Consider the following 16,415-nt stretch of genomic DNA (forward strand, 5'->3'; position numbering starts at 1 on the left):
TTCATGAATTGCAGAGATGCCAACCATCCATATTTTCTGTAATCCTCCCAATTTGTACATGTTACAAAATCACTAATTCTGTCTTAAATCTATCTATTTTGTAAGCACACACATTTTTATATGTATAACATAGAAAGAATGTGTGTGCGTCAGTCACCCACCACCGCTTGGTTCAGACGAACACTGCAAGTAATGCCATGGCTGCAAGGGGCTTTCTGCTCCAGTGCCGCTGTGGTGCAGTGAGGGCCTCATAGAAAGCAAACAGTGGTGATTTTGAATGGGTTAGGGTGCTGTTATGGCAATGTGCTCTAGAATGCACCAGGGGATTTCACATAGGGCAGTTAGAGTGCAATATGCAACATGAGGCTTGGGCAATGAATCAGCTCCGCAAATCCCCTGACAATGGCTTGTTTTCTGGCTGACCCTTACTGCACAGTTGTGGGAGAGAAGTCAGAGGGGCAGAAGAGGGAAGAGGAAGAGAGGGTACATGACAGGAGGATCATCCTGGGAAGGAGGTCCAGGCCTGGGCTGGCCAAGGTAATGAAGGGTGGTGTAAGAGGGCAGCTTTCTTAGGGCCAGTATTCCCCTTCTGCCTGTTCTGATGGAAGGAGACAACCGGTGGGGGCAGCTCTTGACCATAGATGGAGGTTGGGGGAGAGGTTTCTAATTCTGGTTGCTCCCCTGATGGAGGGGATATTGCCATGCGAGGAAGCGGGCATGATTGGTGTGTGGTTTTGTTTGTTTGTTTGCTATGCTGCAGTGACTTGCCCCAAAGTTCACCAGCCACCACTGTTAACCAGAATGATTGGTGTGGGTGATTAAAAATGAGTGAGGATATCCCCAAAATCATGGTCTGACCTGGTCATGGCTATTGATGTTTATTGTTATTAAATGTCACTTCATCTTGAAACACTGTTATTACTCTGATATGCACAGAAGTGCTTCTAATATCGATTAGACGTTTTTAAGCGCTACTCCAGACTCCCGTCTTCATTTGGCTTCCCAACTTTGGCAGTTGGCACAGGTCCAAGCAACTTCCCTGTTTCTCCCTAACTTTTTTCATAAACATTCCTAAGACTCAGAGCAAGGTTGGCATCTCTGAAATTATAAGGTCAGAAGCGTTATGACCATCTAGTCTGATATAGCACAGGCCTTAGGACTTCCATGAAATAATTCCTGTTTAAAGTAGAGAATATTTTTTTTAGAAAAATACCCAATCTTGATTTAAAAATTTCCAGTGATGAAGAATCCACCACAACCCATGGCAAGTTGTTCCAATAGTTAATTACTCTGGTTTTTTTAAGAGCATCTTATTGATCTAAATTTTGTTGTTTCAGTTTCCAGCCATTGGATCTTGTTTTTCTTGTGATTGTTTAAGTCTAATGGTACCATATAGAATCATAGAATATCAGAGTTGGAAGGGACCTCAGGAGGTCATCTAGTCCAACCCCCTGCTCAAAGCAGGACCAATCCCCAATTTTTGCCCCAGATCCCAAAATGGCCCCCTCAAGGATTGAAATCACAACCCTGGGTTTAGCAGGCCAATGCTCAAACCACTGAGCTATTCCCACCAAAGTATTTGGCTGACTTGATTTGCAAGTGGGAGCTAGCTGAATGGGGCCTTAGTACAGAATTTGCTCTCTCTAATTTAAGCTTTATTTTTTTTCTTAAATCAAACTTCTAGCACCTCAAGTTGTGAAAATACTTCACTATGCAAATCACTGCATGTGCAGGAACCAGTAATTCAGATTGTGGTGAGTGTTTATTACTTTGGTTCTTGTTCCAGGCACAGAAAACTTGCACTTGGTGTTCCTATATTCCACATGGGTGCTCAGAGACTTTCCTGATGATGGATTGAAGGTAAGAGTTGCTACATTAGATGTATCTTTCATCTGGCTATTGATGCCATTAGTATAGCAGCAGTTGTTTGTCCTTGTCCTCAGAAGCCTTGTCCTCAGAGATCAGAGTCCCGTTATTACTATTGAACTCCAGTGCAATGTTTAGTTTTTCACTTACATTCAGTGCAGAAATTAAAGAACCTTACCTGTCTGGTAATGGAAGGAGGTAGAGCATGCCTACGTGTTTCCTTATATAGCCTTCTACTTGAAGATGAGCATGTGGGAATAATTTCACGACAACTAAAGCTTCTCATCCACGCAGTTCCCCCCTGTACACGGGGCTTTTGCTGTAACCAGCAGTAAGGGCCCTGTGTAATGTTACTATTGATGATGTGTATTGTGGTTGCACACAGTTTCATATGGTATATTGAAATACCAGCTAAAACTTGCTCTCTTCGTTTTTCATTCCTTCTCTGCTGCAGCTTCTGGTGGTAGAACACAAGTTTAAGTGCACTTTTTAGTAGGTAATGTATGTGATAATAGGGTAGCAATGGAGAACATTGCTGCTCATTCCAGATACAAGGCAGCGCCAAGTGGGTGAATCTGCTGCTTTCATTCGTCAGACAGCTCCCACATTTGATTTGAGGGCTTGTGTGTTGCAATACCTCTGACTCCTATGCTTCAGAAAAACGAGACTACACTCACATGTAAAAATCAGTCCCTGAATAGAAATTTTGTTTGGCAGATATTTACAGAAGACCTTCCTGAAGTAGAATCCCTGCCTCGAGACAAAGTACTCAACTTCTTGATAGAAAGCTTTAAAAGCCTGGCTATCCCTTACCTGGTAAGAACTTACATTGAAAACAGTGCTGCTAATTTAACATATGTATGTATTAAGCCTCTGCTCTTGAGTGTTAGAATCTGAAATTTTGTAAAGAATACTAAGTTCAGCATGAGGTGAAATAAACAAAATATACAGTTGTTAGGAGGTGGAAGCGAGTCAGACTGGGGAGCCATTTTTGGCATTCCTAAGTGGTGGTCAGTGGAGAGAAGTGTGGAACTGTTGCTAGACTGCATGGACTCACTTTCTGAAGGAAGAAGAAGCTTTTTTTTTTCTCTTTGATGAGCTCTTGAACTGTGTGTTTATTCACAGGAACACATCATCCATGTTTGGGAGGAGACAGGTTCAGAATTCCACAATTGTCTGATCCAGCTGTACTGTGAGAAGGTGCAAGGATTAATGAAGGAATATCTCTGCTCCTTCCCTGCAGGTACTTCTAACCATGATCTGCCTTGCCTTGCAACAGGCAGTGATACAGGAAGGGGAGATTGCAGAGCACACTGGCTAGATGTTGTCTTAGAAGTCTCTTGGAAATGTAGGTGTGAAATGGACCTCAACCCGTCCTCTGGTCCATCCTCTTTGCTGAGGCAGGATCATGTATACCTAGATCATTCCGGACAGGTGTTTGTCTACCTGTTTTTAAAAACCTGCAAAGACAGGGATTCCACAGCCTTTTTTTTTTTTTTTTTTTTTTTTTTGAAACCCTGTTTCAGTGCTTAACTATTCTTACAGCTAAAAGCATTCCTAATTAAGCCTGTTACTTCTTGTCCTGCCTTCAGTGGACATGGGGAACAGTTATCATCATCTTCTTTTTATAACAGACCTTAACATACCTGATGACTGTTTTCAGGCTCTGTCTGCTTTTCTCAAGACTCAACACGCCCAGGTTTTTAAGCTTTCCTCACAGGTCAGGTTTTCTAAGCCTTTTATCATTTTTGTTGCTCTCCTCTGGGCTCTCTCTCATTTATCCACATCATTCTTAAAGTGTGGGACCAATTCTACAATTTATCCAGGTCCTTTTGAATTCCAGTCCTGTCCTCCAAAATGCTTGCAACCCCTCCCATGTTGGCGTTATCCACAGATTTTATAAATAAATTGTCCACTCCATTATCCATGTCATCAATTATTTAAATTGTAGGTTCTCTTTGCTAGTGCACTTACTAGAGAAAAGAGCACAGCATGCTTCTAATGTAGGATGAAGGGAGTACAATAGTGGTGAACTTATATAGAGCTTATAGTTTCATGTGTTAAAGGAAATTCTAGGGTAGCAACAAGAAACTTTTTTTTGTCATGGTTATGTGGAGTTGAGACTAGGCTTCCTGAATTCTGTGGTTTGGGAAAGAGAGGTTTTCAATTTCATTACTAGTCTTATCTAGAGTTAGTCTTATCTGCTTCATTATCAAGGAGCCTAAAAAAGGAGACCATCGTCTTCAACTCCTTAAGAGTTATTCATGCATCTTTTATTGCACATGGTCCGCAGTGCATGGGGTATTGTAAACAACATTTGACTTCTTGCAAAATAGTTTGGTAAAAATGTTCCGTCTCCCTGTTCCCTTTGTTACTGTGGGAGAACCCACATGATACTAACTCTGACAGCTTTCTCCCCCTCACAGATAAAATTCCAGTGCCTGCTGGAGAGGAGGAAGGGGAGCTGGGGGAGTATCGGAGAAAGCTGCTCTGTTTTCTTGAGATTTCTAGCTGCTATGAACCTAGTAGGCTCATCAGTGATTTCCCCTTTGATGGTGAGTGCTAGTCATGCTCTAGCTTCCTTCAGTTTGAGACCTATTTAGTTTCATGTTGCACAGCAACATCTTTCTGTGCTCTCCTTCCTGTTTATAAAATTATAGTAACTAGAAATGGAAAAGAACTATTAGGTCAGTTGTTGCCAATCGTTGTATACACCAGTGCTGGCTGTTTGGGCTTTGTGACTGGTACAGTGAAATTCCCCTCTGGGTCTGTGGTGGGATAAGATGAGCTGCTGACTGACTTCTCTTTTAAATTTATACTGTAACCTGTAGATGAACTTCAGTTGCTGCAGACCAACAATGGCCCTTGAAGCATCCTACGTGCATCCCAAGCATGTTCAGTAAAAAAAGGTGGTGGGGGCACTGGCAAAAATAGTTCAGGATCCAGTAAAGTGATAGTGTTTTGATGTGGTTAGACGCCACCGATGGGTCATCGTGTTAGTCATGTCTGATCTTCTGTTCATGCCGCAATTTATACTTTTCTCCTGCTTTTCACTCCTGTTCCCATCTCTTCCAGTTCCTTGGTCTGTTGTAGTGGAGCTTGAATTTTCCCTTTTCTGTGGCAGGCACTGATTATTACTTTTATGATGATCCCCTCTAGGTCTCCTAGAAGAACGTGCCTTGCTGTTGGGTCGTATGGGGAAGCATGAACAAGCCCTCATTATTTATGTCCACATTCTGAAGGATACCAAAATGGCTGAAATGTAAGCCTCTTCTCCCTCCATGTCCATTTTTTTTCAAGGTTGTTTTTTAAAATAGCTTCTCTCCAACCATTGATGCTTCATGTCTCGGTGGGTGGGGTGGGGTTGTTAAATGTTATATGTGCACTTAGAACATGATAGGTATTGTAGACTTTTTGATCTCTCATACCTGCCACGCTTGTTGGTTGGGATTCTCCCTGTGTGCATGATGCATGAATAACTCTTCTGATCACAGCTAGCATCTCCACATTTCTTGGGGCTTGGCCTTCCCATGCTGTTGCATTTGTCAGTGCCTCAAGCCTGTTTCTTTACTTGGGCTCCAATTAGTCTTAAATAGCAGAGCAGTCACTGACTGGCTTTTTTAGTTTTTCACCCTGTAATATAAGCATTTCCTGTTGTCTCTTAGCTTGTGCCCTATTATTACATATTAATCTTCTACTGCAATATTCTTCCTTAATTAGAAGGAACTGTGTTAGCAAGGAGATTCTTTTCCATTAGAAGTTGGTGGTAGTTAAACAACATGTTTGTTATGATGGAGCCTAAGAAACAAATGAGAGTTAGGCCCCATTGTGCTAGCACTTCACAAAGACAGAACAGCGAACAGTCCTTGCTCTGATCTTACAATCTAAATAGACAAGACAGAGGCTAGGGGAAAGTGTACAACACAAGCAGAGGAAGCACTGCTATAATAGTTCTGTTTTTTTGGCAGCAGGCAGGAGAGGGGTTAGTCGGGAGGGGCGGATAAGTTGCATAAAAAGAAAAGGGAAGGTGGTGAGGGGAACATGGCAGGGGACGAGAGGGTAAGAAGTGAAACTGAGACTGGGAAGTGGGAGGCAATCAGCACATGGCAGAGAAATTTCAGTCAAAACTGTGGAAAGGTCTCTGAATGACTGAAGGTCCCTGCCTTGGCTGCTTTTGCAGTTGCTCCTGTGGGCTGGAGTTCCTTGCAGTTCCTCTGCAGTTTTTCCCTGGGGTCTCCTGATGACGAGGAGGTCCCCATTTGAGTCCAGATGGTGCTATGGAAGGGATGGCCCAGCTAGGGCCACATTTTACCGTCTCCCTCACCCCCGTGCAGTAGTCCCTGCTTTGTCTGCTTCTGCAGCTGCTCCTACTAGGTGGAGTCTATGGCTGATTCCTCCCTGTATTTTTTAACAAATTCAAAGCATTTGGGTGAAAGTACAACTAACCAGCACCTAGATATTGGCAGGTGTGCTTCCAAGGGTTTCTTTGTAGCTAGACATGGGGGCTGTTAAACCCTAACTTTGTGCATACCTCTTCAGGTAACGCCTATTGGGAGGCATTCACCCTGCTGTGTGCTGATCGGGCACCTCTTTCTTATATTTTAAAGTCTGTTACTATTCATTGGCCTGTTACCCCAGGATTTATCCATTTATTTCTTTGGCTGCATTGATAGTCAACCTAAGATAAGTTTCTCAGATTTTTTTGTTTGTTTTTGTTTACACCCCAGAACTCAATGCTATTTCAAATTTAAATATCTTGGATTGAGACAGGTATTTTTAAAAATACCATTTAAAAACTCCCCTTTTCACCAGTATCACATAGTTGAGAATGAAAAGTGTCCCTTGTAAATGCTCTGCTCTACTTTTAGTACATATTCTGTATTGCTGAGGCTGTCCAAACTTAATACTTATTGCTTGTGTGGATTTATTGATTTACAAGACTGTCAAGGTTCCTCCTCCACTCTGAACTCTAGGGTACAGATGTGGGGACCTGCATGAAAACCTCCTTAGCTTACTTTTACCAGCTTAGGTTAAAACTTCCCCAAGGTACAAATTAATTTTATCCTTTGTCCTTGGAATATCCACTGCCACCACCAAACTCTAACTGGGTTTACTGGGAAACATAGTTTGGACATGTCTTTCCCTCCAAAATCTACCCAACCCTTGCACCCCACTTCCTGGGAAAGGTTTGGTAAAAATCCTCACCGATTTGCATAGGTGACCACAGACCCAAACCCTTGGATCTGAGAACAATGAAAAAGCATTCAGTTTTCTTACAAGAAGACTTTTAATAGAAATAGAAGTAAAGGAATCACCACTGTAAAATCAGGATGGTAGATACCTTACAGGGTAATTTAGATTCAAAACATAGAGAATCCCTCTAGGCAAACCTTAAGTTACAAAAAAGACACACAGACAGAAATAGTCATTCTATTCAGCACAATTCTTTTCTCAGCCATTTAAAGAAATCATAATCTAACGCATACCTAGCTAGATTACTTACTAAAAGTTCTAAGACTCCATTCCTGTTCTATCCCCGGCAAAAGCAGCATACCAACAGACACACAGACCCTTTGTTTTTCTCCCTCCTCCCAGCTTTTGAAAGTATCTTGTCTCCTCATTGGTCATTTTGGTCAGGTGCTAGCGAGGTCACCTTTAGCTTCTTAAACCTTTACAGGTGAGAGGATTTTTCTTCTGGCCAGGAGGGATTTTAAAGGGGTTTACCCTTCCCTTTATATTTATGACAAAGACAATCTCACATTTCATTCATTTCACGTCTGTTGTAGGTACTGCCATAAACACTATGACAGAAGCAAAGATGGCAACAAAGATGTGAGTAGCTTTATGTCCATATTCTTGTTGCTCATGTGAGTGATGCATGAATTAAACTATTGTCTCCATATATAGCAAATTTAAAGGAGACCTATGGTTGCTCAGAACTTCTCAGGGGGCAGGGTCCTCTGTATCATCTTCTACTATTGAGGAACTTGTCGTACATTTTTTACAACTTCTCTCCTGTTTGGAATGTTGCTGGGTTGTAGGAAATGACTGAACTTTTTCGTTGGCCAACAGTTCTGTTTTACAAGTAGGAATAGAATCCAGCTGTGTCCCTCTGGGCTGTATTGTTGCTGCTAACCAGAATAAAAAGTAGTAAAACTTGCTACTTAAGACAACAGATGAGTCTGAATACATGTAGCAGTGCTGTAGAGAAAGGAGGTGCAAATTTTAATATCTAAAATTTGTTCCTTGCTGAAGGCTTGAAAATTAATCAATGCACAAACTTGTTCAGGAGACAAGCTGCTTAAGGCTAATAGATTTTAAGTCTATATCAAAATCCCTACTTGTCAGTGCCATGGTGTATTGCAGAGTTAGCCCTGTAGCGGTTAGAGTTCAGTGGTGTCTGTTTTTGTTATGCTTCAGTCTTTATTGTGTTTGTGTGAAACAGGTGTATCTGTCTCTACTCCGGATGTATCTATCCCCACCTAGTGTACATTGCCTGGGGCCAATCAAGATGGAGCTGTTGGAGCCTCAAGCCAATCTCCAGGCTGCCCTGCAGGTTTTAGAATTGCACCACAGCAAATTAGATACTACTAAGGTAAGGAATCCTTACCTTATGGATATGGATAGTTGCTATATCTTGAATTACAGTGAAAAACACTGGAGTTAAGGGTAGGCTCTGGGAGCAGATCCTAAAAGTATCTGGACAAAAATGAACGAGGAGTACTTGTGGCAGCTTAGAGACTAACACATTTATTTAAGCATAAGCTTTCATGGGCTAAAACCCACTTCATCGGATGCATGCAGTGGAAAATACAGAAGGAAGATGGATATACACATACATACACAGGGAGAGGGAGAACATGAAAAAATGAGTATTGCCATACCCACTATAACGAGAGTGATCAGTTAAGGTGAGCTATTATCAGCAGGAGGAAAAAAAACCTTTTATAGTGATAATGAGGATGGCCCATTTCCAACCGTGCACAAGAAGGTGTGAGTAACAGTAACAAAACATTCAAAAACCAGTCAGAAAACACTTCAGTCTCCCTGGTCACTCAATTACAGGCTTCAAAGTGGCAATTCTTCAACAAAAAAACTTCAAAAACAGACTCCAATGAGAAACAGTCGAATTGGAATTAATTTGCAAACTGGACACCATTAAATTAGGCTTGAATAAAGACTGGGAGTGGAAGGGTCATTACACAAAGTAAAACTATTTCCCCATGCTTATTTTTTCCCCCTACTGTTGTTCACACCTTCTTGTCAACTGTTGGAAATGGGCCATCCTGATTATCACTACAAAAGGTTTTTTTCTTCTGCTGATAATAGCTCACCTTAACTGATCACTCTCGTTATAGTGGGTATGGCAATACTCATTTTTTCATGTTCTCCCTCTCCCTGTGTATATATGTGTATATCTATCTATCTTCCTTCTGTATTTTCCACTGCATGCATCCGATGAAGTGGGTTTTAGCCCACGAAAGCTTATGCTCAGATAAATTTGTTAGTCTCTAAGGTGCCACAAGTACTCCTCGTTCTTTTTGCTGACACAGACTAACATGGCTACCGCTCTGAAACCGGACGAAAATGAATGTCTCAATCCCATTGCTTTTTGTTTTCCTTCCATACCCCTTCGTCTTTCTTACAACTTGTCCTTGTCGCTTCTAGGCTATAAACCTGCTCCCAGCAAATACTCAAATTAGTGAGATTCGAATCTTCCTAGAAAAAGTCCTTGAAGAAAATGCCCAGAAGAAGCGATTCAACCAAGTACTAAAAAATCTTCTTCATGCAGAATTCCTGAGGGTTTGTATCCACCTCTTTTATCCTCGTTTATCAGAGTGGATTTTCAAAAGTTCTGTTAAATGGAAAGACTGTAAAAATTTGAGCTCTTCATTACCAGTACAGGAAACTTGTCCTCTAGATGGTATTGTAGCATAGCCAAGATTACTAAATGCGCACTAATCAGCGAATCATAACTCTTGCATTTCAGGATAGTGGGAAACTAAAGGTAATTAAAAATACTATTCTTCTGTTTGTTCAGACTAGAAAGATGGCTGAGGTGTAGCATTGCACTGCTTACCATGTTTCCATTCTCCTACAGGTTCAGGAGGAGAGAATTTTGCATCAGCAGGTGAAGTGTATCATCACAGAGGAAAAAGTGTGCACTGTGTGTAAAAAGAAGATAGGAAATAGGTGAGTAATACAGAGCATTCTTCCTAAAGAGGCTTGTGGTACAAAAACAAATTAGTCTGGCTTATTCTTGCAGAGAAGTAAGGATATGTAAATCCAGGAGCAGACAACTGAGGGAGAACTTTCAGAAGTGTACAATGAATTGGAAACTGTAATCTTAGCAGAGTGGCTAACCTCTTGATGCCTATAACCAAAAAAAAAAAATGAACTGCAAAAATAACTTCTCTTGGCTTTTCAAGCCTCCAGCACAGACACAATAAAACAATTTCAAGTTTCATGGAGCTTTTCTTCCAAGATTGATGGAGCAAGTAGTTGATATGCTGATATCACCTAAGATGTTGACTGCAGAGCTCAGAACTCTGTACAGAGTCGATGATGATCACTATAAAAAGTAGTTTTGCATCCTGGAATCGGAAAGCTCTTTGTAAACACAGTACAGTTTGGTCCATGTGGAGTGGCCCTCGTTAGGATTGCACATGGCTTCTTTATATACATTTTTATAGGTGGTCTCTCAGTTTTGAAAGTATAATGTATATAATATATAAAGGCTTTGTAAATCTGAAGCCTTAAGTGTGGTGAAGGCTACCTTGTGCTCCCAAATCAACGTGCACCTTATGTGCCAATCACAGTGCATCTGAGCAGCAGCAATGGTTTGGTGTCAAAACTTCCAATAATTATTCTCCTCTCACCATTTTCATCCCTGGCGTTTTCAGGAAGAAATCAGTCTGATGTGAAGCAGAGATTTTGACGTTCCCTTCCCTCACCCCTTTCAGTGCATCAGCTCCAAACTAAATCTTATATCACCTAACAACTTTTAGCTGCTGTTACTGGTGGTGGGATTAATCCCCTCTTAAGACATGACTGATACTCAGAATCTAGTGGGGAATAGATCTCTCTCTGCTTGCTGCTTTAATGAATACAGTCAGCTGTCTCTTAGAGCACTGAATTATTGGTGTGCATTGATCCAGTTTTCCCTGTTAAGTATGATCTTGAAGTACTGGGTGAAAGTAGGGTTAGTATATACTGTGTACTTCATTTTTGAGTCACGATGCTGCAAAGTCCAGCTGAGTTCTTTGCTTGGGGCATCTCCAATAAAACTGATGCTAGAATTGAAACTCAGTCAGGAATTCTCTTCATTAAGAAAGTAGCAGTCTTATGTAGTCACTTTTCTGTCTGTAACAAAAATCAAGCTTGTATAGTGAACAGGGAAAACTGGGTATTGATTATACTGACATTTGATCTTGTATGCTATTCTGTTTCTTCACAGTGCATTTGCCCGATACCCGAATGCAGTAGTTGTGCACTACTTCTGCTCCAAAGAAGTCAGTACGGCAGATACCTGAAACATGGTGCCATATATTAGACGGACTGCACTAGCCACAACACTCACATGAAATACAGAAGTGAAGACTTGTTTAGGAAAAGTTGATGATCTGAAGTTTTGAGGCATGTTGCTAGGAACATGTTATAAATAGCTTGTACCCAGCATGTCTCTGGACTGACTCTACCTGCAACTTGGCAGTACTGACTTATTTGAAAATTGACACTTTTAACTGTTCAATTGCTGGCAACTATATATACCTCTTAACACACCAAGATGAGGAAGAATGGAAATTGAGCAGCAATGAGCTAGTATTGTGCTCCAAACCTTGCAGGCTAGTTTCTGAACACTTCTGTGGTGTTTACCAATGAGGGCATGTTTTAAAGTAAATATTTTCTATTAAGGTAAAAACTTCCTGATCTGACCTTGTTTGTGGCTCACTCTAATATTCCTCAAAAGGTAAAATCCTTGAAAAGTCACTGCAACTGTATTAACATTGTATTGAAATCTACTTTTATCCGCCAAGTTGTGTGCGTGAGGGGGCAGGGGAGGGAGAGCAAGCAAGAGGATGAGGCTCTTGTGCTTAATACTTGAACAATTGTCTGACTTCACCTTTCTCCCAATGTTGGGAATAACTAGATGTTGAACAAAGGAACTTTTATCTTTGATGCCTAGAGTGCTTATCAACTCATCTTCTGATATACAGAAGTTCCACAGGAGTTAGCCATACACAGTAGGCTTCAGTGGTAAGCATTTATTTTTCCCTTTTTGACTTTAGAGGTATGTAAATATGAATTAGCTCACACACTGTTTGCACTGTGTACAGTCACTTCCAACATGAGTGGATGCTTTTGAGAAGCAGCAATGACTATCTGAAGAAGGGAAGTTATCACTTGCACTTGTACCAAAAAGAGCACCCCCTAAAAGTAACATTTTTGACAGGGACTGAAATGTATCTCTTGCTTGAGCTTCTAGAGAACATTTGAGATCCCTATGCATGTAAATAGCTCTTCAGTCTATAGTTCTCTCTCCAGCATTAAAGTAAAATATAGACTGCATTTCGATGTCTCTGAGGGTATTAGATCAACTCCCTTCTGCCCAAGTTGGTGGTTTTTTGTTTTGTTTTTTTTTTAAATTTTTACTTTGGCGTGAGGATTCAAAATACACAAAACTGGATGCAGTATACTTCATAGTCTGTAATATTTTTCTTATTTTTCCATGAACTTTACTCTATAGCAAAGTTGATATAAGGGTACTTGCATGTTCACTTACTGTACAAAGAATCTGAGCAGCAGTGAACAAAGTCAGCAGTAGCACATGGTTCAGCGTAATTGAATGTGGGTAATAACATCCCGGTTTAGCCATACTTCTAAAATTAAGTATTAAATGATATGGAGCATGGCACACAATTATCATACACATTTTCCTTTAAAATCTATTCTACTCCCCAAACAAGGAGTTGAGAAAATAAATTTTAAAAACCAAAACCCATCTGCCCACAATGTCATTGAATTCCACTGTTTACATGTTTATTTAAGTCCCTTTTTTAAAAACACTTTTAGCAACAGGTCTTCTGTAGGATATAACTGATCCTATCTCACCTTCAAACTCTGCAAATACCATACTGTGGTCATATAGCCTACTCCTTCTGCCATCTGTTTTTTGTTTCAAGGCCATGGTTGCCACTAACCTTGGATGTCTTGGGTAATACTGCTGGTGGTGCCTTTCTGTAGAGGTTAGGGGAGTTGGACTTACTTTTTTAACCTTCTGTTTGAACAAGAGAACCTAATTCGTGCTTGTGTTCAATTTGCACATATTCTGTATCGTGTTTATGTACTAGTTCAGGTACAAGAGAAAGATGTTTAGGAGCTGACAGTGAAAGAAGGGTATCTATCAAGGCCCTACAGTTTTTGCATACAGAAGACGAGACCTTTCTGGTATTGGTAAGGAGGATGGGTAAATCAGACTATCTGCTGCCTGTAAATCTGCACTCCCACAGTTGGGGTCTGTAGTTTACTCTTCTATCATGGTGACGCTTACGTGCCTTTGTTCGGCTTTTTTGCATACATTTGCAGAGGTGTGGTTTGCGCTGCAGTTCTGCTGTCCTCATACTATGGTTTGGATTTACTAACCATATGGAAGTTTTGTTTAAAGCAATATATTGTAATAATAAATATTGTGAACCAGTCTGTTCATTTTATTGTGTGGATGATAGTAGCTAGCTGAGCTGCTCTGGATTTACATATTTCTTTCCTTTGGTCTTCTAAGGGTCAGTAACACAAGGTTGAGATCCCAGTATTATTCCTATTTACCTGTTAGTCTTCAGAAGTCATTTCATGTTACTGAAAATAATGCAGGTGGCACTATCCTGTTTTTAAAAACCTGGGCTAAGGCCCTTCTTGCGTATTGGTTCCTGAAACTTGAGCACTATCTAGAGAGCTATGAGGGTCTACTATTCACTTTAATGTTTTAAAGCTCCATATTTCCTATCCTTTGTTTTTTTTAATTATGCTTTGAAAGTTGCTCCCATTCAAGTGGCATTTACTAATGTCAGACATTCATAACTTAATTCCTGACGTGATTTTCTTTGAGCAAGACTTTGTTTTTAGCTCTTGCTAAGGTCTACGAAACAGTTTGGGAACATAGGTTTAAAGCTGATATTTTTCAGGGTCCCACAAGAAATTTCTGGGAGAGCCAGAAATAGATAGGACCCCAGTCTACGGACTTCCCCATTCCAGTGCCCTAGCTCCAAGACTATTCTTCCCCTCTCTACCTTAACATTGTTTGTATGATGCTATTTTTTTTACATGAAATAGACAATATTTCTGTGGCATAATGTTTTTACAGGTGAACATATGTAAAGGCATTGGGAGAGAAAAATACATCTAAGTCCTGTCAGCAAATGTAAAAGAAATGTGTTCTGAGAAATTTTTCTCTCTCTCCATGTTTTGTGTAAAGTTGAGCATGCTGGTACTTAAACTTGCCAGCGTCCCTTGTAATCTTACTACTTCACATGCCTGTCCACATAGATTTCACTCTTGGTTTGCATGTGCCTCAGGCACATGAGATTGGATTCTTTTGGCCAGCTGTGTCTGTAGCCAACCTGCACCCTAAATGCCCTCATACACCACCACGTAAAGGCAGAATGGGTCCGAATGTGCCTCATTTGCCTCTACTGGTTCCGTCTTAGTGCCGGAATCAGTAAAAGTGTCTACTTTGCATACTGCCAATTTACTTACCCTTGTATAATGTAGTTAGTATACTTGGCGGCAGTGTAGTTAATGCAGTTCTTTTTTGTGCCTGGCAAATGTTTATATATATTTCATATACTGTACATAAGTTTTTTAGTTAACCTAGACCCCTTCTGTACAGGTATTCTAGAATCATGGCAGACACTAAGTAGCTAGGAGTTAAGACCTGCCTCTTCTATATGCTTTGATGCCCATCTGTGGCAAAGCCAGAAATATAGACACAAAGCCGCTTGCTTTGTCTCCGAGAATGTTCCGGAAAGATGTTCCATCTTGCATTTTCTTCAGGCATACCAGAGAGCAAGGGACTTGAGGCTGAAACTTTTCCTCCTAGAGAAGCAGATGCAAACTTTCTCAGACTCAGAGGAGAGCTACAACCAGGACTCAGTCATCGGGTCCGTCTCTTAGAGAGCTGTGATTCCACTCCAAGCTCCCATTCTGTATCCACTCAGGTCCTATTTATCCACCATTATATTGGTGTCTGTCTGACCAGTGGAAAAGAGCACCAAGCCAAAGATTAGCCCAGATGCAAGCAAGAGACAGAAGGGTTGTCACCTGCGTAACTTGTCTCAGGCTCATACATCTAAGGGCTATAAGCCTGAAAAGTTCCAGGACTGACAGCCAAGGCAGTTTACGTGGTACTTTCTAAATTTGCTGATCACACTGCCCTTGGTACTGACTCCTTTGCACTGTGTGTGTGTATTGTGGTCCAAGTATTGACTGCTCTGTGGTATCTTCTGCCTTCATATTATCTTGGCACTGAAACCTTATCCTGTGGTGAAGGACTTTTTGATAGGCCTGATACTGGAGTCACCTCTAAGGGAAAACAGAGTTGATTTTCAAAGCACCAGCCTTGGAGTCACCAGCACGCCAGGCTAGAGAGGTGTCCCTGTACCAAGCTCCCCAATACAAAAACAGAGTATCGCTGATAGGGCTGCCCCTCCCTTGGGGGATGTGTACTCTTTTTCGTCCTCTTCTGCTGAACACAGCAGAGAAACTTCTATGTGTCCACCAACCCCGTGCTGGGAGTCAGGGAGTGTTTCTAGGAGAGAGTTCATGTGGGATAAGAGGCCTGGATTTCATAGGGACCACCATATGCTCCCACCCCACTACTTTGGCCCATTCATGCTGTGGTATTACTGGACCTCCTGGGATGTATAACCGTACTCCAGGTGTAGAACTGATCAATGAAATTGTTTTTAATTGTTCACTTTATTAATATAACTTCATAAGTAAAGTTTTATGAATGAAACTACATTCGTTCATAAAACCAGGTACCCCAATAACTGGCTAATTGAGTTTCACTTGCAATCCAATTGCTGCTTAAATCGCGGAAACTTACACTGTTTCAACATTGTAACTTCTGGTCACTGTTTGTCATTCATTATACTTGTCTATATTGGAACTTCTGTTCACTGTTTGCCATTCCTTACACTTGTCCATATTGTAACTCAAACTCCATTTTAACTTGTCCCAAACTCCATTTTGTAAAAGCTTGCTGCAACCTTCATTTTTGCAAAACCCTGCTGTAATCTTATTAGTTTAGTTTAGATGTGTGAATGAGGTATGTATGGATGATGGAATCAACCTCCAGCACCAGCCTGTCCTGATGAAATAAAATGTAAACACCTACGGCTGAAGGTGCAGACAACAGCCCTGACAAAGCAAGAAGAGTCCACCCTAAAAAGAGAAGAACAAAAGTACAATTGAAGAAACATCAAAGCCAGGTCCTAGGCTGAAAGTCATGTCTGCAATTGACCGGTGATCAATCACAGCAAACCCAGAGGCAG

The 16,415-nt window shown here is 41.0% G+C and overlaps 1 protein-coding gene across 7 annotated transcripts in view; it reads left to right on the plus strand.

Moving 5' to 3' along the window:
• VPS39 (VPS39 subunit of HOPS complex) overlaps positions 1 to 13,563 on the plus strand; it is a 33,113-nt gene extending 19,550 nt beyond the window's left edge. For all 7 annotated transcript variants that reach the window (XM_073348655.1, XM_073348657.1, XM_073348656.1 and 4 more), the window contains 10 exons: positions 1,787 to 1,860; positions 2,584 to 2,682; positions 2,992 to 3,109; positions 4,293 to 4,421; positions 5,026 to 5,128; positions 7,653 to 7,698; positions 8,312 to 8,461; positions 9,535 to 9,669; positions 9,968 to 10,059; positions 11,324 to 13,563. In XM_073348655.1, coding sequence (XP_073204756.1) covers positions 1,787 to 1,860; positions 2,584 to 2,682; positions 2,992 to 3,109; positions 4,293 to 4,421; positions 5,026 to 5,128; positions 7,653 to 7,698; positions 8,312 to 8,461; positions 9,535 to 9,669; positions 9,968 to 10,059; positions 11,324 to 11,399 — 1,022 coding nt within the window. In that variant the 3' untranslated portion in view covers positions 11,400 to 13,563. The remainder of the gene's footprint in view (positions 1 to 1,786; positions 1,861 to 2,583; positions 2,683 to 2,991; positions 3,110 to 4,292; positions 4,422 to 5,025; positions 5,129 to 7,652; positions 7,699 to 8,311; positions 8,462 to 9,534; positions 9,670 to 9,967; positions 10,060 to 11,323) is intronic.
• Positions 13,564 to 16,415: the final 2,852 nt, after the last annotated feature.

Source organism: Lepidochelys kempii, chromosome 6 (assembly GCF_965140265.1).
Source record: "Lepidochelys kempii isolate rLepKem1 chromosome 6, rLepKem1.hap2, whole genome shotgun sequence".
NCBI lineage: Eukaryota > Metazoa > Chordata > Testudines > Cheloniidae > Lepidochelys > Lepidochelys kempii.